At 30.1% G+C, this 23,838-nt stretch overlaps 1 protein-coding gene across 1 annotated transcript in view; it reads left to right on the top strand.

The window, feature by feature from the left end:
• The window catches only part of LOC108906032, a 171,207-nt gene that overhangs the window by 113,919 nt on the left and 33,450 nt on the right, over positions 1-23,838 (top strand). The window contains exon 5 of the mRNA XM_018709174.1: positions 4,161-4,293. Coding sequence (XP_018564690.1) covers positions 4,161-4,293 — 133 coding nt within the window. The remainder of the gene's footprint in view (positions 1-4,160; positions 4,294-23,838) is intronic.

Here is a 23,838-nt window from a genome sequence, read left to right as displayed (position 1 = left end):
GAATTCTTTTAAATAGGTACGCTAGTTTAAACCTCCGCATAACCTTTACATATCGCTAGAAACCAAAAGTGGAAAATAAACCGCATGATGACTTTTTTCATGAAAATTCGTTATCCGAAGGTGAAAGAGCTTTCATAGGAATCGGCAGGAAGTCAATTTAGAAAAAATGCTTTAAACAAAAGGTTCACATTTTTCGATGTAGAATAGAAATCCTTAATAAAAAATAAACTATTTTATTTGAAAAAACTGACTTCCGATCCAAATTGGCTACTTCCGGTCGGAACCAGATGTTAAAAACCTCTCCAGTCAATCAGGCAAGGTCCATTTACTATTTGATGACTTTGAATTTTGCATTTCGTTCAATATCTAGATTTTAGAAGGGGTGGACGGGTGGTTTTAGACACCCGGCACATTAAGCATTAAACAATTAGAATCTAAAGTAAAGAAACAAGATAGAATCAAGCATTTATATTTTGTTATACGATTAATATGTTAATAGAATTTATGGTCACCATAAATATTTTATAAATTTTACTTTAATAGTATTTTTGTATAAAAGCTTAAAATGTGGTATAAATTTAAAAATATTAAGTAGTATTGTACTACTTAAATTTTCAAGTACTTGAAATGTGACATTCAACCATAAGACATAAGAATAGCTACAAATAAAAAATATTTTCATTGAAAATTTCCTACACTGTTTAATTATTTTAATATGTGTTTTTTAATTAGCATTATTTAAATAATTTATTTCAGATAATTATTATTAGCGACTAGCTTGCCTATTTATCTGATTAATATACATATTTAAATATTTGGTACCTAAGTTCATACATGACTGATGATAATTTTAGGAAATTGTTTATAATTAATTTGAGTCAGTCTAATACTTTAGTAAGAATGTATTAGTTTATTCTTTTTAATCATTTATTGCTGAAATTTGCTTAGACATGGATTGGACTTAAATCATAGTTTGAAAGAACTTTCTTGTGTAAATAGTAAAATGTAAAAATACTCTTAAACGACATTTGCTTTTAAAACGTTAATGACATACAAACACTGAGTTACAGTCAAAATTAAATTTGAGTTTGCCGTAAGGAAAAATTTCTGCAAGAAGGCTTAAAAGTATATTTTCTTTGATTTCCTTGTGCCCTTACAACAGACAAGCAACGTCGCCTTAAAATCGATACGAACGCCTTGAATTCAGCCTTCTATTCGAGAAGCAAAACTTTCTCAAGCATTTACGAAAATTACTGTTATTTACTAGTTGTCGCTGTTAAGCGAAAGCCGCACATCAATCTCCGGTAACAGAAATATACAATAAATATTGTTTCTATATAAATGTAGGTACCTTTACTTACCGGAAATATCACATCATAAAATAGAAATTTTAACACATAATAGCATTTTATATGTTTGAATATGTTTTTGTATTTTTGAAAGTTCAGCTGTTTTCTTATTCGATATTAGGACAAACATAAAATATATTAATAATACTAATCTGGAAGTATTTTTAAAATCAAAACAAATTATCAGAAATATTAATATAGTAGCAATATAAAGAAACCAGGAAGTGTGACTGAACATATTATATAAATCTCTTCATTTATTTATTTAGAATCTTTTTGCCCTTCCCATCCATTATATGCTTTTATCTGTTATTTCCATTGCTAGGTCATTTCCTGTCGAAACAAGTTCAAAATTGTAAGAAAACAATAAATGAAATTGAGGAAAATTTTATTAAGTGTGGAGATTATAATAATTAAGTAGGTATTATAAGTCTCGACTAAACGTTCAAGCAAAGAGGAAAGGAACGGGATAAACATATTACTTTTTATTTTATTCTACAGCAAGATATACAGCTGCAGATACCAATGCGACAGTTGACAAATTTATCAAAACTAATTTAAAACGAAACGAAAGTTCTGTTAACGAAAACAGATTAATTTTCTAAACGTCAACAACTTATTGAATCGCACATTTGTAGTATTATGTATTTTTTTATTTATCTGCTCGTGTCAAATTTTTGGTTAAAAAAAAATAAAAATAACTTCACTGATCCTTTTGGCGCAAGGGTTTATTTCACTAATTTTTTAATAAGTAATTACAAACAATATAATAAATATTGTCGTGGATTTTGATTGGTCGTTATTTGGATTGGCCCTACAAAGATAGCATATTAAGGGCCCCATATTCTTTAAATAATGTTTTCCGCAAAAACAAATAATTTCAAACATTTAATAACTGAATAATCTAAAGCTGATCAAATAATAGGAATGTTATGTCATGCCACCTGAGTATTTTCAAAGACGCCGCAGTAAAACGAATAAACAGGTGCAAAAAACGATCAAACCATCAAGGTTTTAGGTACTGAAATCTACGAAAATACTAACTTTTTTATATATAATTCCACATGTAAATATTCTTATAACATTTACTTGCTTAGTCCTACATATAAAATTGTTTACTTTTATTTATAAGTACGTGAAAATAATTCTTAAAATGTGGGGTTAGAATAACAGCAAACGCATGTTTTACAAACGCTTTTTTTTACTTATTATTTTATTTGAGTAAATTTAAATGGTAACAATGAATAAACAAAACATCAAGGATTTTATTTTTGTGCTTACTTTTGTTCTACACGTTTTACTTTTAAAGATTTCAGTACCTAAAAACGCCAGAAATTTCACTATTTCTCGGCCAGGAATATGGCCACCTTAAGGAGATCATACACCCTCATATAGGAATCTGTTTGAGCGATGGTTCTTGGGAACCTCATTTTTGCCTGCGGTATTGGGAGATTAGTCGCCTGCACGCCTGCAAGCGGATTTGCAGGTTGCTCGGGCATCTCTCCCTTCACGCCAACGACAATGGACGTTTGGCATAGATGACGTCGATGCTGTCGCTCTTTCTCCACTGACGACGAGATTGCTTAGCCTTAGAATAATTATTAGAGTTCGGGGTTTTCGTCGGCTAGTCATAAGCGTTTTCGTCGTAAACAAATAAATAAACAGGCAGGTATAAACAAAAATAAATAAATTTGCGTATTTTATCAGTGAACGGTCGTTTTTTACTCTTTGGCACGTTCGACATTATTAGAATATTAAAACACGTATACACGAAGCAAACGTGAAACCAATTACTGCTGTTATTACCGGTTTCGTATGGTGCGCTGTAGCGAGAGGCCGACGCGACGGCTATGATCATCTGACCGAATCCCGAACTCTGATAATGATGCACACTCTATTTTGTACCTAAAGAAGCGCTGGCACTTGCAATATTCTTTTAAATCTGTAATATTGTCTTTTGGAAGGTTTTCAACTGAACCAAAGACAAGAAAATTTGAAGCAAACTTTGAGTACTGGCCAGGTTCCGAACTCTGATTATTAAACAGCATGGCTCTTTAGGACGGTCTGGTGTGCGGGCCGGTTGCATTTGGAAAATTTGCTTTTTGGAAAACCGTTCCTTTGTACATTAAGGGCGTTTCCAAAGAGTTGGGATGCTGAAAATGATTGTGGTCAGTGTTGACCCTTAGGTCGTCTTGAGAATTATGGAGCTTTGTAATGTTTACTGATTGTGGAAAGTATGATGAAAATTTGGCGCCCTTCAGCGCTGTTGGCAGATTCAGTGCGATGATGAACATGTGTTGTCGTCATCGCATGATACGGCTAGTGACTTTTGGCGGCAATCATGGTATCATAGCGGTTTGGCGGGAATTTTTGGAAAGTATGGTCGAAATCGTTGGCGCCTTCCTGTATCTATCTGTCACAATAACACTTCTGAATATGTGTAAAATTCGACTGAAATAATTACATTGCATTTGTTATATGCAATTAATTCTACAAAGTGCTGAAAATTATTATATACAGTTTAATTCATTTTTACAACGTAAATTTCTAAATTGTACTGTTTTTTCTTATAAAATTTTGTTAAAAGAAATTATATTTATTAAAAAACTAAAAACTTATTGGTAATCTGCAAAAATATGTTTTGATTAGAAATAGTTAATTCTATTCAATAATGAAACCAAACAAAAAATAATGAGGTGCCATAAAAGTTTTATTTGAATCAGTTCCGATTAAAATATTTAAAAATCACCCTTTCAAGATTAAATTCTTTTGAACGTTTAATACACTATTTTTTTTTTTTTTTTTTTCTAGGAGAGATACAATCAGCCAGTACGAAATTCTCTTTCACCAAAGTAGGCCACGAGCTCTTGAAGCTTTGGATTCTCTGCCAGATTTAATGCACGCTACTCAGCTCAAATCAAAAATATTATTTTCTGTGGTTGTGGTAAGTTATATATTTGACCATTTATAATGTTAACAATTTTACCAACAAACAGGTTGATGTGAATTCCATAATAAAACGATGCTGGAATTATGAACAGTTTCTATATACAAATGTCTATTAGAGCAAAAATGTAATTATAATTATACTAAGAATTAGAACAAGGGCACCCTTTTTATTAATGATTCGATTCAAGTAATTTTGGTGTCGATATATATGGCACAAAGAACTGTATTTTAAGACAAGACGACGGATTTTAGTTCTTCAGATCAAGACCAAATATAATATGTTTCTTAGTCAAAAAAATGAGAAATGGTTTTTATCATTGCTAAGCAGCTTCCGCATCTCCAAAAATTGAAACTAAAAATTCAAGCCATTTTTTTCTTTTTCATTTAATTTTGAACAATTTTAATGTCGACACATTCTACAAAGTAATCTGGTGGCCTGAAAAATGTAACTGAATTGTCCTTGACTCATGCCCTCTTGTCAATGTTACAATAATATATTTAACAATCTATGATATATGTTTCGAAAAATGTGTCATAAATTTAAGAGCTACGAGTAGTATGAAAAAGACAATTTTTATCATATTTTCACAAAATGCAATCTGTTACATTAATATTCTAGATAGATAAATGTTAATTACACAATTTACATTTTTGTAAACATCATGTATTATCATTATAACATATAAAATCTTTTCCTCATACAGCAAAATATCAAACAGTACAAATTACCTGTTGGTGAACTTGGATTTAGTTTCAAGTATCATCAATCATTCAGGTTCGCCAACTTATTTAATGGTAGTAATCATTTACAGTCTACGACAATTGTGGAAGAGTAACGATGAGAATATCCTTATATGGCACTAAAATAAATAGACCACGCTTTGAATACTTAATTATAAAATATCCATTGAAAGCGACTACATTCATATGGACATGTTTTAAAATTGATAAACGCTTTATTTTTGTTATACTTTTCTTGAAAAAAAGTCAAATATACGTAATAAAGGTGCACTTGTACGGGTCACTAAACTGTAAATCATCGAAAGTTGGTTAAATTGTTGTTGATTGATTTTTTTTTTTAATGGAATACCCTGAATATTATGCCATTTTTGAATTGTACGGTAAATTCTGAACACTTTTGGAAAACTGTACCATATCTCTAAAATCAGCGGTTTTCGTAATAATGAGGTTTAGTTCGATGATTAAAGTTAATATTTTGTACTTCTTTCTATAATAATCCATCTGTATATGCGCCTTAAGATAAATGCATAAATTTTTTGAAAACATGTTATTGTATTAGATTTCTCTCGTCATAACGAAAAGATCAAACGGACAAATATTATGAAACTCGTCCCATTACAAAATATTGTTCCATAAATATGAAACCATAGCTAGATATACGGATGGTTTATCAAATAATATCATGGAAATAACTTTGACGTCTGGCATCAGACTGGGGTGAAACAAGTAAACATATTATCCTTTGTTTTAATCAGAATTAACTTTGTTTTGTTACAAACATACATATTGTTACATATTAAATAGCTTTGACTTTGAAAATTATGAATTTAATAACATGGGTAGGCACAAAATTAACATTATTATTTTTTAATTTACAAACTAAAGAAAAATAAATATTGACAAATTAATAAAATCATTTTGTAGTCGTGTAGAGTAGAGTGTGAGATTCACAGTTAAAATGTAGTACTATTACATCAACTGTAAGACATATTGACTGTATACTAGATCTATTATTTTAAAGTTAACACCTTAAATATCTCGTAATTTATTCATTATACACTTCCGGTTTAAGCGCAGACGATAAGTGCACAGTACAAATTGCTAGATTGTCACACCCTTCAAAACTTGTGGAAAAAGTGTTCATATTGCCTAGCTATTAAATCATATGCACGTACTAGAAATTCGGTAGAGAAGAGTTTTTACTTGAAATAACTCAACAGTTTCTGTATTCTCATACTTTTTAATACAACAATATGAATATTATTTAATTCCAGTCAATATTGTATATACTATATAAAAATATTTATTTATTTCAGTTAGGTACATTTTGTTTTACATTTTTTATTTTCATTGTTCAGTTTTTACTTTTTATACTGTTTTTATATATAAAATTTTAGATAAAAATGCTAAACAGCCATATACAGGGAGGTCCAGTTTCCGATGCGGAAACTTCAGGGTATATAGATTCAAAAAATAATATGAATTTGATATAGTTTATATAAACTATATTCGAAAAATGCTTCGTTAACAGGGTTAAAGATTGATTTAAAAAAATCAAATTTATTAATTGTTGTTAAACGGCTAAAGGTATTTCGATGAAATTTTGTAGACGTTAACTACCAACGAGTGAGCACATTTTACAATGAAAAGCATTATTTTTACTTTTGCCAGTGGCGTCCGTACTAGCACGTTACTGGATATTTCTAAAGAAAAAATTGGTACGCCACTGCTTTTACATAAAATAAAAATCAGTTTTAGATTCTTTATTCGATTTGGATTTTTCTGTATGACAGCATTTTCGAGTAAAAAATAAAAAATCCTTTTAACACATACAATGTAAATATGAAATATTGTAATGTAATGAAATTGTAACAAGAAAAACAACATTTAATTAGTGGTGTACAAAAACAACAAAATAAAATAAAAATGTAAGTTAAAGAAATTGCTCGAAATGTAGTCCACCCACCTCAATACATTTTCGACATCGTGTAACTAATGAATTTATTGCAGCAGCTACTTCACTTGGATTTCGCCGCATATCATTGCAGGCTTGCTTGAATCCTCAAAACTATATCATCTCTTGTTAACACTGCAGTAGCGTAAACTTACATTTCCCCAAAAGTAAAAATCTAGTGAATTAAGATCCGGTGACCTGGGTGGCCCGACCACAGGTCCAATACCATTAACCACGTCATGATTAATGTAATTCCTCCCTAGTCGGCCAATCCAACGTTGCGAATAATTAGTATTTAGTCATTCTCTTACAGCTATTCCAAAATGCGGGGGGGGCTCCATCCAGTTGTATTCAACTTTCATGTCTTAAGTTAACGGGTATATCATCGATGTAGTCCTGCAGGTTATTAGTAAAAAATTCAATAAATAGTTCCGAGTTTAACCTTGGGAGTAGAAAATGCGGACTACAAACATTTTTATTAAAAACTCCCAACCAAACAGTTACGAAAATTCATTTTGAAATGACCGTGGCCGAATTTTCGTGTGCCCAAATATGGATATTGTGCTAATTCGTTATTCCACGTCTACTGAATGAGCATCCCCAGGGTGTAAATCCTGAACGGGCTGTAGGTAATATGCATGCCTGTGGTCATGGCGTAATATTGGTAATATTTGAGACTAGATATTTGTAGTTGCTGAGCTGCCCTGCGAGAGCTGAACCTGAACTGAAAAGTACGAAGAATAGGATTCCGATTGTTATTGCAACGGTTTCTATTATGTTCATTATTAACATGCAGGCCAAAGTTACGAAACTTTTGATGTATTGCAAAGAAAACACGATCATCTGGAATTCTTCTATTCGGATAACGATATTCACGAACTGCCGCTTCCGCATTTGCATCAGAAAATCCGTAACAAAAATGAATATCTGCGTATTCTTCGTTACTAAAAAGCATTTTTCACGATAACACTAATTATAACTATAACAATACTAGGTAGCTAACTAAATGAGATACAGTTACTAATTAATTTGACAGATAAATTTGTTATTTTGTTGTACTTGCTCAATTGTTTTTCAAAGATCACTTTGAAAACGCTGAGTTGTACAGAAAAATCGAAATAGAGCTTTTTTCTTCCAAATTGAATGGAGAATCCAACACTGATTTTTATTTTATGTGACAGCAGTGGCGCACCAATTCTTTCTTTAGAAATATCCAGTAACGTGCTAGTACGGGCGCCACTGGCAAAACTAAAAATAATGTTTTTTATTGCAAAACATGCTCTTTCAATGTTATAGTTCGTCTACAAAATTTCAGTGAAATATCTTTAGCCGTTTGAAAACAATTAGTATATTTGATTTTTTTTAAGCCAATCTTCAACACCCTGTATTTCTTTAACGAAACATTTTTCGAATATAGTTTATATATCAAACTCATTATTTTTTAATCTTTACCGAAGTTTCCGCATCGGAAACTGGACCACCCTGTATTTACCATTTGCTCAACAGTACCGACAAACTTCATCACTAAATTCTACCTTCAAAAATTAGAAGTAAAAATTCTTGTAAACATGAGCCTTAAGTACTTCCTAAGGGAGCTACAGCCTATTGACAGGGCGCCACTGAACAGGAGTTTTATTAATAATTTCTAAAACATATAGAAACAATTAAATTAAATTTTAGGGAATTGTTCCTCCCCCTTTTTCACCGCTGAATACTAAAACCTTTCACTTGATACATGTTTTGTTTATGGAATGATTTCAAAGATATTCAAGCATATTATATTTCCGAAAGACTTATTTACAGGTCCAAAATATTATTATTATATAAAATATCACAATATCTAAAAAAGAATGCTGATTACTTATTTTGTAAAACTTAATTTGAAATCATTATTACAGTTTTGATTGTTGAGAAGCGTTGAAAATAGTCTAATTAAAAATAAATAAATGTCTTCTAAAACAAACACATTTTTTGCCTACGCAAGGTTTTTATTTTTCTTTTCCGGTTTCCCAAAATAAATAAGTTGAGTTATAGTAACATAAGTACCGCATATTTCCAGAAAAGTTATTGCAACACAGGTGCTCGATACACGGTGCCTTATTGGAATACAGAATATTTAATAACATAGTCCACCAGATAGGTAAATGGACAAATATGCGTAGATATTGAGTATACCTTCGTGTATTACATTAGAATATTTGAATAAATTGCACCGTAGCGTTCTTTGCACATAGAACGAATTATTTCTCATTAATTGCCATTCCATTTCTTAGTATTTACATTTAATAATTTTGAACTTTTTTTATTAAATTTCTTAATTTGTTAAAATCCTTTAAAAGAATTTACAAATTGTATGTTAACTTTTAAAATAATTACACAGGAAGAATATTTTAAATCAAGAATACCTGCACCTATACAATCTATATAGTGATATTTTATTATCTCTTTATAGCAATTTACTTCATCGCTGTTAACATATTTGAATAACGTAGTGCAAAAAAATATAAAATATCTCATGTATCTTGGCTAATTGTGTGTTCATCATTGTCCATTTTAGTATATCAATGTTTTATCATTAGTAATATTTTGTTAGATTATTTTCTTTATTTTTATGTCGAGAAATATTCACTTATCTATCAAGTTCTTTCTTTAACACACTTAGACATTTGGTATCAGAAAACTTTAATTGTTGAGCTTCAAGTCATAGTTGAATCAACCATGACATTGAGAATTTTGGGGAAAAGTTTAGAATTTATTTTAAATAACTTAATTTCTTTGAAATATAAGTAAAGGTACAAATGCAAATAATAATATGTATAATTAAAAAAATAACATTTAAAAAACTGTTCCTTTAACAGTTTGGCGTTCCTTATTATACCGTTTTAAGAACGCACATTTTTTCAACAAAATTCTATAAGGTTCAATAAATTTTAATTTAACAGGGATAGGAATATCTTTAAATTTACTTTAATGCAGATTGGTAAATCCAAATTGCTGTGAAAAAAAAATTATTTATTTTCCATGGTGTAATTATGTATTTTATTCTGAAGAACGTGAACATGAATTCATTAATTAACTTTATAGACTATTTAAGATTAAAAGCCTGTTCAGGTACAATGTGTTGTCGGCGCATTCGCCATTATTTTAAATTTATTTGATTTAAAATAATTTAAGTTCGTAATTCAAGTTATATTTTATTGGAAACACTATAGAAACACCAAGTAAACTCAATTTACATTTAGAACTGATAAATTATGCAAAATGGAAAATTAAATATAAATAAATATAACTAAATAATCAACTGTAGTTTTGGGGTTATAATACCCAGGTTAAAATCAAATATTAAATTAGTAGAAATATCTGACAGTTTCACTCAGGCTTTGTAGTTGTTCCTAAAAATATCTATAGGTTTGACATTTTTGACAAAGAAATCAATTTTATTTAAGTAGGCATAAACAATGATGGGTAGTAGTACTGCAACAGTTAAATTTCGTTGGCTTTATAAGCTACAAAATATTATTATGTCACTATTTTACAAAAATTATTACACAAAAGTGTTATTAGTAAGTAGTAACAGTTGAGTCAACGGATCAATTTCTTGATACAAAAGGGAAAAGTAAAGCATACTTATGAATTAAAAATCAATCTACCTAAGTTTTATATTGCTTTTGACTTTAAAATTATTTTGCCCTCCAAATATCCCTAATTATGCAATCTTTTAAATTTTCTCCAACCAACATTTTAATTTTCACTTCGCAAATAATTTTTTATCAAAAACCAATGATTACGACTTGTAGAGAATATTTTTCAAAACCCCACTTGGATTGGTTATCAAAGTCAAAAATGACTGATCCACAAAAACTCAGGGACAAATCATCCTACATGGCTCCAGAACCGCTCAAACGGAAATAAATTAAATTATCTAAAAGAGCTTTACCGGAAACTACCAAAATTTATTAAAGTTCATAAACCTTTTTAAAGACAAGCATTTTTTTTCGTTGGTTTTGTTATGACTACTCAAAAACCACTGATGTTAAAAAATTTTAAATTCCATATCCGAAAACTAGAAACTTAAACCCTCAATTTTTCACCCAAAAATTTAGGATTTTTTTAATATCTCTTAATTTTTGTGATTATTATCCCTCTAACGGTTGGAAACCAGTTACAGACCAGGGTCCTCTTACCCTTTTATATCACTCATTTTTGTATTGAATATTTTTGCCTGGGCTGCGTTCAGCGAATGGTCGCACCGGTCAAAGTCGTTCAGCGAACAAATATTTCCTTGGTCGACCCAATCGGCTGATTGGGAATATTGGGCAGGTTTTAATACAGTTACTAAAGGCCGTTCAGCGAATTGTTTGACTAAAGAAATTTGACCGAATATTCCAGACGGTATCTGTTTCAAAGAGTCCATCTTTGGGTGAATCGTATATCCACGGAGATTTTTGTCTTTTCGGTTTTAAAATATCACTAGAAATGAAAATTTTTCTATGCGCATAAAAAAACGTGGGCTTAACTTTTGGCGGCACAATTTGTTTAAAAAATTCGGAAAATGTCATATTTTTTTTCCTATTTAATTATGTATCTTTTCAAGAGTTGATTTTAGGCGAAATGGAAGAGGAAAAAAATGTTTGCAATTAAATTTTTTACAAAACATGTCTAGTTACAGATCGAATGAATCATGTTTATTATGGTAAAAATCGTAAAAATCGCAAAAATGGGGTTAAAAAACAATACTTTTTAGGGATTTTTTTTGAGGTATTTAAATTGGGTATTATACTTGGCTCAAAAAAAGTTCATGTTATGTATAATCATCACACCAAATTTCACCAAAATCGGTTCTATAGATTTTGCATAATAATTTTGCAATCCAGATTTTGAAAAAAAATTTGCAAATTTTCAAAATTTTGCACAGCAAAAACCAAGGCCCTTAGATACTTGAAAATTTAATCACATATAGAAAAAATCGAATCCGTCAATTAGGAGAGCTCTGGCGCTTGTTTAAACATTGGTCGAATTTTTGTAGTATAATTTTGTATTTTGGTAATATGTATAATGAGTTAATTTCTCATTTGCTTATATTTTAAACAATAAATAATATTTGAATTATACTTTAATCACAAAAGAAATGATGATTAAATTAATAATTAATTAATTAATTAATTACTAATTTTCGACATATTTTGAAAATAATTGTTGTTTAAACAATTTTAGAATATTTAAATAAATTTGTTTTTGATCTTTGATAAACAGTATATAAGTTTATGCACTTACCTTTGATAGAATACAAAAATAAAGTTGATAATTAAAGGAAGTTTGAAGATAAATAATAATTATCGGACTGTTGAAAGACCAATTATTAACGATAGGCATTTGAAAATACACTAATTTTTTTTTTAAATCGTGAGACATCGATTTTAAAAAAATCATCAAAAGTGGACCTCTAGAAGCCGAGATATTAAAAATGTTTAAGCGTGTCGCGGTTTTGAACTCGCCGATTCAATTCCGAGCAGGCCGAAGCGGCCGCGCTCTCTGCTTCCCCCATCACCACCTCCTGTACGATTTTCTTGAATTTCTCTCTTGTATAAATAACTTTAAACACGTTTTAAAATAGGTTGCTATTGAAGAAAAGTATTGCAAATTTAGACCTGGTAAGTACTCGGAATACCAAAGGTATATTTCGAAAAATTAGCCTGGATGTCCCAGTACATTTAGTGTAAATGACGGTTAACTTTGATCGGCTATAACTACGTAACTAATTGACCAATCGATTTGTTTTTTTTTTAAGATGCGTCTTTCCAATAACTTTTAAAACCTGCCTTAAAAAATTTGATTTAATTGTATATTCACAAAGTTATTCTAATTGTTTATAAGTACAAAAATTCGATCAATGTTTAAACAAGCACCAGAGCTCTCCTAATTGACGAATACGAAGGTCTTATATCCAACTTAAAGACCCCTAAAAAATTCCCTAAAAAGTAATGTTTTTAACCCCATTTTTGACGATTTTTTTCGATTTTTACAATATTCATTCGATTTGTAACTAGTCATATTTTGTAAAATTTAATTGCAAAAATTTTGTCCTCTTCCATTTTCGCGTAAAATCAACTCTTGAAAAGATACATAAATAAATAGCAAGCAAAATATGACATTTTTCGAATTTTTTTAACATTGTGTGCCGCCAAAAGTTAAGCCCACGTTTTTTTTTAATGCGCATGGAAAAATTTTCATTTCTAGTGATATTTGAAAGCCAAAAATCTCCGTGGATATACGATTTACCCAAACCAAAACAGATACCGCCTAGTCTAGAACTAGTCCGACCATTCGCTGAACACAGCCTTGAATTTTGTTACCGCGGGCTTTTGAGATCGCTGATTACGAATCTGAAGTCCGAATCTGAAAATTCCTGAATAAAAGATGGCGGATTCGATATGGCAAATGTAAAAATGGGAGGAACATTCCAAATTTGAAGATTATGGCTAAAATTTGTTACTCTATGGTTTTCAAAGTCGCCATTCACGAATATAAGGTTATTTTTCGGAAATTCGTAAATACAAAATAGCGGACCCATTATGGCGGATTGAAAAGTACCATAGAAATTGGTATTTTACCACCCAAATAAATGCGTTATGTATAGTTAATTAAAAAATTGAGTATTTGAGTAAAAATAGTGAAATGATGTCTGAAAATGAGAAACAAATAATATAAATTCGATTTGCAGTGTGCTATCATTTTCAAACCAGTACTCTTACCAATCCCATCAGGGAAATATAAGACTCACAAAATGAGTAAGATTTAAGCATGTTGAAAATATAAATTTGATCATTCAAGTAGTAACCTGTTTTAACTAAATTCTAACTGGCACTTGCAGAGACGACAAACTACGCCACTTTAGTTACAGACAGCACACTGCAAATCGAATTTATATTCTTCCTCACTATTTCACTATATTTTAGGGCATATTTTAGCGCTTTACTAAAAAATACCCTGGTGAATCATTTCTTCGGCTGCAAATTTGGATTTAGCATCAAAATATACATAAAATCTATTGTCGCGGTTGCGTATGGCTGGCTTTAGAGATGGTAGCTTCCTGGAGTAGTCCTGGCTGGTGAGACCGGCCAGTTTCTCCTCCCTGAGCATCATCAACGAGTTCGATACCCGTATGATGAGATGCGAAGGATTAGGTAGCCCAGTGTCCCTCTTCACCTCCGGTGCCAACGCGCTGGACGCTATCTCGGTAGTTAGAGGGTTTCCCGGTACCTTTGTCTCCCTCTTGATGAACGGCCAGGCCCCCCGTAACCGGTCGTGCAACGCGTGCAACGCACGCGGGCGCCACTTCAAAGGGGCGCCAAACCGAAGGTTTGGCAAAAAAGAATTTTTAAAAATCCACAAAAAAAAATATAATTTTCTTTTTTTTAAATAATGCGCAGGGTGAATAAAAATAAGTAAATGCCTTTACTTGTCAAGTTTCAAGCAAATATTTAGTGGCCACATTTAGTTTGTTAAGGATTAACAAGTATGTATTAACTTTCGGATTGACGGGTAAAAGCGTTCACTTGTTTTTATTCACCCGACCCAATGTAAGAAATATGAAATATTTATTTTGGTGCTACGACATATTAAATTTTCATACAGTTTTAACTTAAGGTTTTATTAAACACTTAGAGATGAAATTAATAATTTTATCAATATTTGTATGTAATACAGGGTGGTCCGAATTTTATGCAGGGAATTTCGAGGGCAGATAGATCTCTTTAAAATAATATGTGTTTGCCTTATAAACATAGCTCTGGAACGGCATCGTTTTAGAGATAGAGGGTGTTGAAGTTGTCAAAAAAAATTGATTGTTTGTTTATATCTCCGGAATCTATTAATCGATCTCAATAAAATTTGGTACATATAATGTATGATATATAGGCCTTATATTCCCTCCAATATTTTGCGAATAAATTTAAAGATTTATTTTTTGTAATTCAATCATAAAATAAATCCATTATGAAATAAACATGTTTCGAAATATTTGTGCATTTATGATGGACCAAGTATATTTCGTCCAATATTTTGATCTGAAAATGTTATGGTAACATTTATACTACTTCATTTAAATATAGCCCGTATAAGAAAACAAAAAATATTCTTAACTCGGAAAGAAAAAAACGTTCCTTCATTCTTGAAGCCAACCAAATATTTTAAAAATATTTTCACTAATATCTATTGTTAATATAAACTACATAAACTGTATCTTTTTTTCAGTGTAGTATCTGTCGTTTTGGTTAAAACTTAGTAGATGTACGTTTCCCTCCATCATTTCTTTCTATAACTCAGTTAAAAACTTTGGGCAACTTAACCGTAGGTACTTCAAAAAGTTTAACACGAAATAATTTTCCGTTCGACCAAAATGTTCCTAACATTCAAATTTCCTAATTTAATTTGTGTAGGTAACTTCTGAATTCTATTTACAAAAATAAACTAAACATTATATTAAAATAAAATCAACGTTCACCCCAAATTCTCTAAATTTATGATTAAAATGGAGATTAATCTGTATTCATGATTATTCTTCTTAGGAAGGGAAAGAAAACATATGCTTTATGATTTTATATTTTCCATTTTCCTACTAATTAAAGCAATTAGATGTAGCTAGGTTATCATATAAAATCGATTTATTAATTTAAAGTTAAGTAGAAACGATTTACTGAAATTTTTTGTTCACAAAATTGGTAAATAAAATGTTTTCATACATTAGAACCATATACAATATAATATTATAAAAATATATACATATGTATCGTGGAAATTCTCATAGGATTTACATATTTGTAATGATTTTATATACAAAAAATGTAAATGAATTGAACATAATATAATATATTGTGTAAAATTACACGTTTGAGAGAATTACTTTCTTTTCGCGATGTACTTACCTTTTACATCGTATACTTTAAAATGTATTATATTATTTGCCTTTAGGTATAATCCAGAAATGTCAAAAATTTATATTTTTAGGATGTCATTTAGTAGGTACATTAATAAATCTATTAAATTAATTAATAAATCTTAAATTTATTTAATGTTATTTTCCCTTCACGTCGCAACTTGTCTTGAAAAAATATTTAAGTATGTAAAAAAGATATTCTTTCTAAAAATATTACGAAATAATAATGGGAACATTTACCTTTACAATGATCTGCCGCTGCCTGCATTTCCATCTCATTTACATCAATTGCGCTCTCTTTTTGAATAGAGCGTTTCAGGGCTCGAGTAAAATTTGGCCAGTTGTTAAAAGACAGAAATTTCTTATAATAATACTTCCTTCCTATACCTAAGAGCAACTGACAACTCACTTGTAGTTTTGACCTAGAAGATCCAACGTCAATTCTTGTAAAAGTTGCCTATATTTCAGAAATACTGCACGTGCCCGTTCTTCATTCCCTCCAATAAATAAATTTAAAACTTTTGGCAACGAAGTAAAGAAACTTTCACATTGAATCACTCGTTCAAATTACCTACTTGTCGAATTTATATTAACATTTCGCTCTAGTCGTAAGAAAGTAGAAATCAAGTAAAAATTCAATCAGTTTCAAGACTAAAGATTAAATGTTGTAAAATGATCACGAGGTGTTGTGTCGTAGGTTGTTCCGAAGGCTGTAAAAATGGAATCGAAATTATGTTTCCATTCATTGGTAATTATTATTAACAACTGAATAATAATAAATTGGATGAGAATTTATTTTTATATATTCAAATTTCGTATTCAGAGAACGTAAGTTATAATTTGTACTGATTCGTATTTCTTCATGTATAATTTTTGTTAGGTGTTGTTTGATCTAGCATGTTTATGGCTTGTTGATGCGAGTGTAAATAAAAATTGGAAATCAACATTTATTTTCTTATTTTTTATAGTATGTACCTATATAGCTAATCATAAATTGAACAACCAGTTGTGTCATCTATTTAAAAAAACATGAGTGTGCAAATATTGTCTTATAAATATGAATATTTTCATCTTTTTAACACTTAATCGATGTGTTGTTACCAAAAGAGAGTCAATTTGCTAATCAGAAATTTTCTTTTCAAATCAATATCGCGCAATTTATTCTATATAGGTCGCATGACTTAGGGCAAATTTTGCACTTCTTGAACAGTTACAATAATGCTTTTAAAAAGTCGGCCTAGGCTCCATCCACAGTATACTATCAATTCTGTATTTAAAATACATCCTTTGATGTGTCTTTTGGAACAGCTAATAAGCTACCTTGTTTATTTTGGAATATTTAATAAAATGAACAGCTATTGCTAGGTTTTGATTTAATGTTTTATTTTAATTGGAAAATGTTACCTATTAAAAAAAAAACACTAAAAAACAGTAGTGTACTATTACCTTTTAAAAAAACTTATTTGATTAACGATACCTTACTCCCATTCGCCCCTAGTAAATCTGAATCTGAATATCCTCTGAAATACTCTGAAAAAACATTATATTGCACCGATATGCAAACACTTCAAATTTGAATCAAATAAATCGAACCATTTTTGAGATTTCCAAAATATATATTTTCTTCATAGGAATTTTTCGTATGCCCCGAAAATGAATGCATTTCGTGTAGGGTATATATTTTACCTTAATAAAATAATGAAATTAAAGGTTTTCTACAATTTTTTAGAATATAAGGTACGTAACGAGATCAAAAATTGCTAATAAGGTCTCAACAAAAGTATAAATGTATAGGATTTTTGCAGCTTAATTGAACATTTTTTTAAAGAGAACCGTTTTATTTTAAGAAATACATTTTTTATTACGGCGATGTGACCGATGTTATATAATATAATTTTAATCAAAAATAGATAACTAGATTTTTCATATTTTTTAAATTATTGAAAACTTCATTTGGCTACAATTTACATTCTAATTAAAGTATCTGTAAAAAGGGAAAAACAAAAAACTATTCAAGGCCGCAGTGAACTTTTTACTATCAATTTTACTCCTCCCCACGATGAGTAGTTTATCATACGGTTTGTAAATAGACCAAAGAATTTTCATGAAAAAGTCATACTCTAGTTTATTATTCTTACGCACTACAACCATTTATTATACTATCAATCTTTGATACTTGTTAACAACACGTCACATTTTGTGTTTGAATAAATCAAGTATCTATCTACATACATTTATTTTTTCTTCTTTTCTTTCTCACAAAAAATTCATGCATGAATACCCTCATATTATTAGTTAACTACTTTAATTTATCAAAAAAATGACAAACAAATCTCATTCCTAAAATTACTAAACAAAAATATTAATACGTGGTGTTCCAAAAATAATAATTAAAAGAGAATCTGTCTACAACACAATACTTTCATTTTAAGAAATTTTAAATGTATATTTCTATTATCTCATCATGTTGAATGTCCTGTTGACATCCATCTGATGAATGTGATAATTTATTTGTACAACAACTGTCATCAATATTTTTAAACTTCAGCATTGGTGAAATACAAAATCCCCTTATTATTGAAATCCTCGAATTACTAATTTAGCTTTACAAACATTTTTTTGGTAAAAATCCGATTTCAGAACGCTGAAAAACGAATAACTACTCCCCACAGAAATTATTTTGCCATTTTGAATTCTCATAAAATGGACTATGGACTAAAATGCTATTAATACGTTTTGCTACTCCATTTTATGATTAAGACAATTTTGAGCTAAGAAATTACATGATTCACACTCGAATGATCAAAACGTCTATAATTGTACCAAATCATCTTTTGTTTTGGCTGCTAAATAATAATTACATTCAGAACTTTGAACTTTCACGTTATATTGTACAATGGCTATTATTGCCATCATTATCATGTTTCATACTATATCGGTGCTTTCCATTTTTGAAACAGTCAACAATTTTTTTTTTAAATGGAGTAAATATAACTTAACAATTTTTATTGTACGTAATATTATTATTTTTTTCAATAAACATCTCAATATTAGCAACTGAGATAGTTTCCAACATACTACCATTTTTAACTGCAGATATTTTTCTTGGATCCTGTAATTCAATATATTCACTAATATATTCACGACTATGTATTAGATAATTTGAACAACCGGAATTAATACACTAATCTATACTGCTTTCCTCAGTTTCATGTCCTTCACTGAATTACTCGCATACGAAAAGTCCTTCACTGAATTACTCGTATACGAAAACATTTTTGTTTTTTTCACTTTCAGCAACAAATGATTTATATCCTCGTCTTCGTTCCTTCTCCTGGCTGCTTCCTTGTCTGTAGTTTAATTATTGCATGTTATGCTGCTGTCTGATATTGCAACATCCACTCGTTCTGGCTGCCCTTCATTATATCGTCTATATTCTTTCACGGCACTAAAATGTTTTATTACCACATTTACTAGCGATATAACATGAAAAAACTCATTCTACACATTTCTTTTAACAAGGTTATATTTCTTTTGTTTATGTGCTTCACCTGATAATTGGTCTAGTTTAATATCCTCCATTATCGTCAGTGCTGTTAAAATTACTTCGTATTATTTCAACATTGACATTAATATATAATTTATTTTCTCTTATGATAATTTTCTATCAGCAATCCATCAAATGTGAAAATGTTACCTCTAATGTGTAGTCTTTCCGAAGTCAGTTGAACATGTAAAAAAACGCCTAGCAATAAAATTTAATGAGTTTCATAGGCGTGCCTAAAATAATTTTCTGCTAAAGGTAAAAAATTATAATAATTTGTATATAATGTGTAGAAAATTTCTATTATATGTTCATTTGGCCAACAACATATTTTAATTATTTATGTCCTCAAACAATTTTATTATATTGATGGAAAGACTTTAACAAAATAACTTAGTGTATACATGGTGATTCAGAACTTATCCAAAAAAAATTTTTTGATTGTACTCTTACAAATACAATTTTGTAAAAAAAATCAAAAAGGGCAGTTTGAAAAATGATTTAAAAATACACGGCACTGGAAACTGGTCCACTGCAAAAACCTGACCTTACGCAAGACAAAACATACAGGTCAGAAAATTGACCGAATTTCTTCCCTAAGGAAAGAAATAAATAAAAAAAAAATTATATCCTATTTAAACCTATTTTATATCAGCAAATTCAACTGCTTTTGCCGCTATTGTTATAATTAATTAATAAAATTAATTTGTGGTTTTAATTAATAAAATAATTTGACATATCTGATGTAACAACTGTTCAAAATTTTGTCACTGACGTGTAGACACATTTGGGGCCGTCTTACGCAGTTTCTACGAACTAACACAAATGTTGTTTTGATTAACCGTAACACAAATGTTTCACCATAACACAACTGTTGTCTTGCTTCACCATAATTTAAAACGATCTCCGTCAACTCCGAGTTGCTATACATTTTCGACACTTGAAAAACTAATGTAAACACTATTCGAATTCACCTGGAGTCACGTGGAGAGAGAACGAATTGCATACAGCGCACAACACGAATGACGCTAGAGACTACAGTAGCCCAACGATGTAAGGATTTTAAATACGACAACTTCAATAATTTTTTTCTCAGAAACTATAAGGATTTTAGAAAAACATTTTTTACGGCAACGACTCCATTTTTCATTACGCATCTATTCCCAAATTTTTTCGGATAAGTTGTAAATCATTCTGTATAAATTATAAATATTTCTTCGTTTTAACTATCAGTTCTAATATTTTAGAAATTAGAACTATTTATAGCTTTGTTCTGGCATTTATTACGGAAGCTGATTGTTAACATAAAAGAGTATGACAAAGGCAGAATTCATTGGTGGTAAAGATATATGTATAGTCTTAATTAAATGTCTTTCCTATAGGAAACTAAAATATAGACCTTTTTCTCATTAACGCAGCTCTTACGAAAGAATAATGGCTGCTTTTTTGCACCCATAGTCTGGAAACAGAGAATTAGCAAAAAGTTGCTGAAAAAGCACCGGGCAGTAAAAAGAGTTTCCACAGTAATTTTAAGTGAAATATTCTCTCTTTCATACACGGCAATATGAGATATTTTCCTCCTCGACGGAAAACCCAGACTTTTTGTTATTCCATAATTGTAATGTATAATTTAACATATAGGGTGACTGAAAAGTCAGTACAAAATAGAACTTCCAATTATTAACTACCGATTTAGCTATTACAAATAATAATAAAATTATTTTTTGCTATAACTCAAAAATGAAGAAACTTTTTTAGTGTATGTTTTTTTCATGTAATAAGCCCACTTAATTACACATTTAATAACAATTCAGGACAAAAAAAGTATATTAATGATTAATCAGTGGTGTAAACATGAGGAATTTCTAACCAATTTCTCTTGCCATATCTTGCCATTGAAAATAATTTTAATTTTAAGCTGTATAATGAATTTTTAAGTAAAATCATTTTTTGTTTATTACTCTACTTGATGCAATTATTTGTTATAAAACTCCAAAGATAATAACATGCATCAGTCACAGAGCATCAAACAACTCAGTTATAGGTTATATTGTATGTAATTAAAAATAGTGTTAAAAGTTATAACTCAAAATTGAGTTTTTAGTGGTAAACAAGGAGATCCGTCTTTGTTTAAAATATCTAAATAGTTTAGAATCTAGCATAAATTCAAATTATTTTCACTGACTGAATCTTATTTTTTTTTAATTTTTAAATCAACACCCTGTGACTTCTAATCCCTTAACAATTGAACACAAATATACAGAGTGTCTCTAAAGGGTTTGTACAACGCTCCACCAGATATACCTAGTACGGCTAAAAATACGTCGATTTGTCAAAGTTGAAAAAATAAGTAACATTTTCTTTAATATCTTTCGGACAACATCGAACTAATTTCGTGAAATTTCGTATCCGGGGGTTTTTTGGTATGAGAAAAAGGCATTTATATTAGTAAATGCATAAAAACAATTTGNATATATATATATCTTTTAAGACAGATCAATTATAATTAGTTATCTTTTAGATTTTTAAATCATTTAGATTGGTTACATTGTTTAGATTGTATTAGATTGATAGATTGTTTTTATAAAGTATGTTTTTTACTCTGTCAATTCTGTTTGCTGTAAAATTGTTAAATAAACGAAATTTAAAAATGTAATTGCACTGTTTTCTTTAAAGGCATATTTCTTGCTAATAAACAATTGCTCATAATTTCGTTTGTTAGTGGAGTTGAAAATAATTTTTAAACGAATTTTTTATGAATTTACAAATTTGAATGCTTTTTTGTTGAAAACGGTTGGCTTTAGAGATATTAGCAAGATATACCTTTTTTAAGCAGAACAGTTGGGGTAAAAGAATTTTCCGGCCCAAAGTGAAATGCCTCCTAATCGTCGCTTGTGGCGCCCTCTAGAAGATGCGATGAAATCGTCGATAAATTTCGAATTTCACATCCCAAAAAAACCACGGATACAAAATTTTGCGAAATTAGTTCGAAGTAGTCGAAAGGTATTAAGGAAAATGTTTATTTATTCAACATTGACACTCTGTAGCTCTGGACTAAGGTAAGTTTATTTAAATTGACTTATTTTGAGCTGTACTATATCTGGTGGAGCGTTGTACAGACCCTTTAGTGACACTCTTTAAAAGACAAAATTCCAACATTTTTTATCTTCCCCTGAATTTTTTTACACTTACCGTGAATCGCCTTATACAGGGAGGGCCAGAAGTACGGAATAAAATTCATATTTTTTTAATGAGTTAATTTTTTTTAAAACGCCGAAACACGTTAACTGATTTTGATTTTTTCCCATCTTTCGGTTATATAATAATTAATTTTTCTTCAATCCCCTAACCCCCAGCTACACCTACTTTTTTTTCAAATGGAAACATAAGGCATGAGGGGGCTCGTTGAAAAGCTTATAGAAAACCGAATCCAGCCATACCAAATAAACAAGTTTTATTTTTTCAATAGCAAGGTTTTTAGGGTTGTATAAAACACCTACTTAACAAGTGAAATAAAATTTAATTATCTTCAGTGTTATCCTCCATGAATTTGCACAGAATAAAATAAAGAATTTGAAACTGTACCTATCACTGCTAACGCAAAAAAGATATATTTTTTATGTTGCGTTTTTTTGGCACCACTTACTTGCCAGGCTTTCTGGTTAATTTTTCGCTTTAGTTGTAAATTGGAGTTCGAAACGTTACTATTGTGTCAAAATCAAGTTATTTACTGAATTGCAATGGTATTGTCGGAAAGGCAACGCATCGAAATCTTGATATTGCTTGGATGTGGAGACAAAATAAGAAGTCAGGCTGAAGTGCGCGATTTATTTAATGCGAAATATCCCGAAAACCAAATCTCGCAAGGGACAGTTAGTAAAATATTTCACAAATTTGAGGAACACGGTACAGTACAGACTTTGCCCAAAACTGGACGGGCACGTGCTTTGAATGAAGAAAAGAAATTAGACATTGCATTAGAACTTGTTGAAAATCCTCATACTTCAACTGTTTCATTGGCCCGCAATCACGATGCTTCTCGAACTGCAATTCGAATGTTTCTGAAACAAGAGAAATACCACCCCTATAAGGTATGTCTTGTCCAAGAGCTTTTGGAAGACGATTATGATAGGCGATTACAATTTTGTGAGGAAATGATGAGACGGTGTGACGACAATAATGGTTTTCAACGAGACGTACTTTTTTCGGATGAAGCTACGTTTTATTTAAATGGAGTGGTTAACAGGCACAACTATCGCTTTTGGTCCCAGGAAAATCCACACTGGACATGCGAATCGCATACGCAGCATCCACAAAAAGTTAATGTATGGGCAGGTATCATCAACAACAGAATCTTGGGCCCATT

Source organism: Anoplophora glabripennis, unplaced genomic scaffold, assembly GCF_000390285.2.
Source record: "Anoplophora glabripennis isolate ALB-LARVAE unplaced genomic scaffold, Agla_2.0 scaffold209, whole genome shotgun sequence".
NCBI classification, from domain to species: Eukaryota; Metazoa; Arthropoda; class Insecta; order Coleoptera; family Cerambycidae; genus Anoplophora; species Anoplophora glabripennis.
The sequence above is the reverse complement of the archived record's forward strand: the minus strand, read 5'-3'. Positions and strand labels throughout refer to the sequence as shown.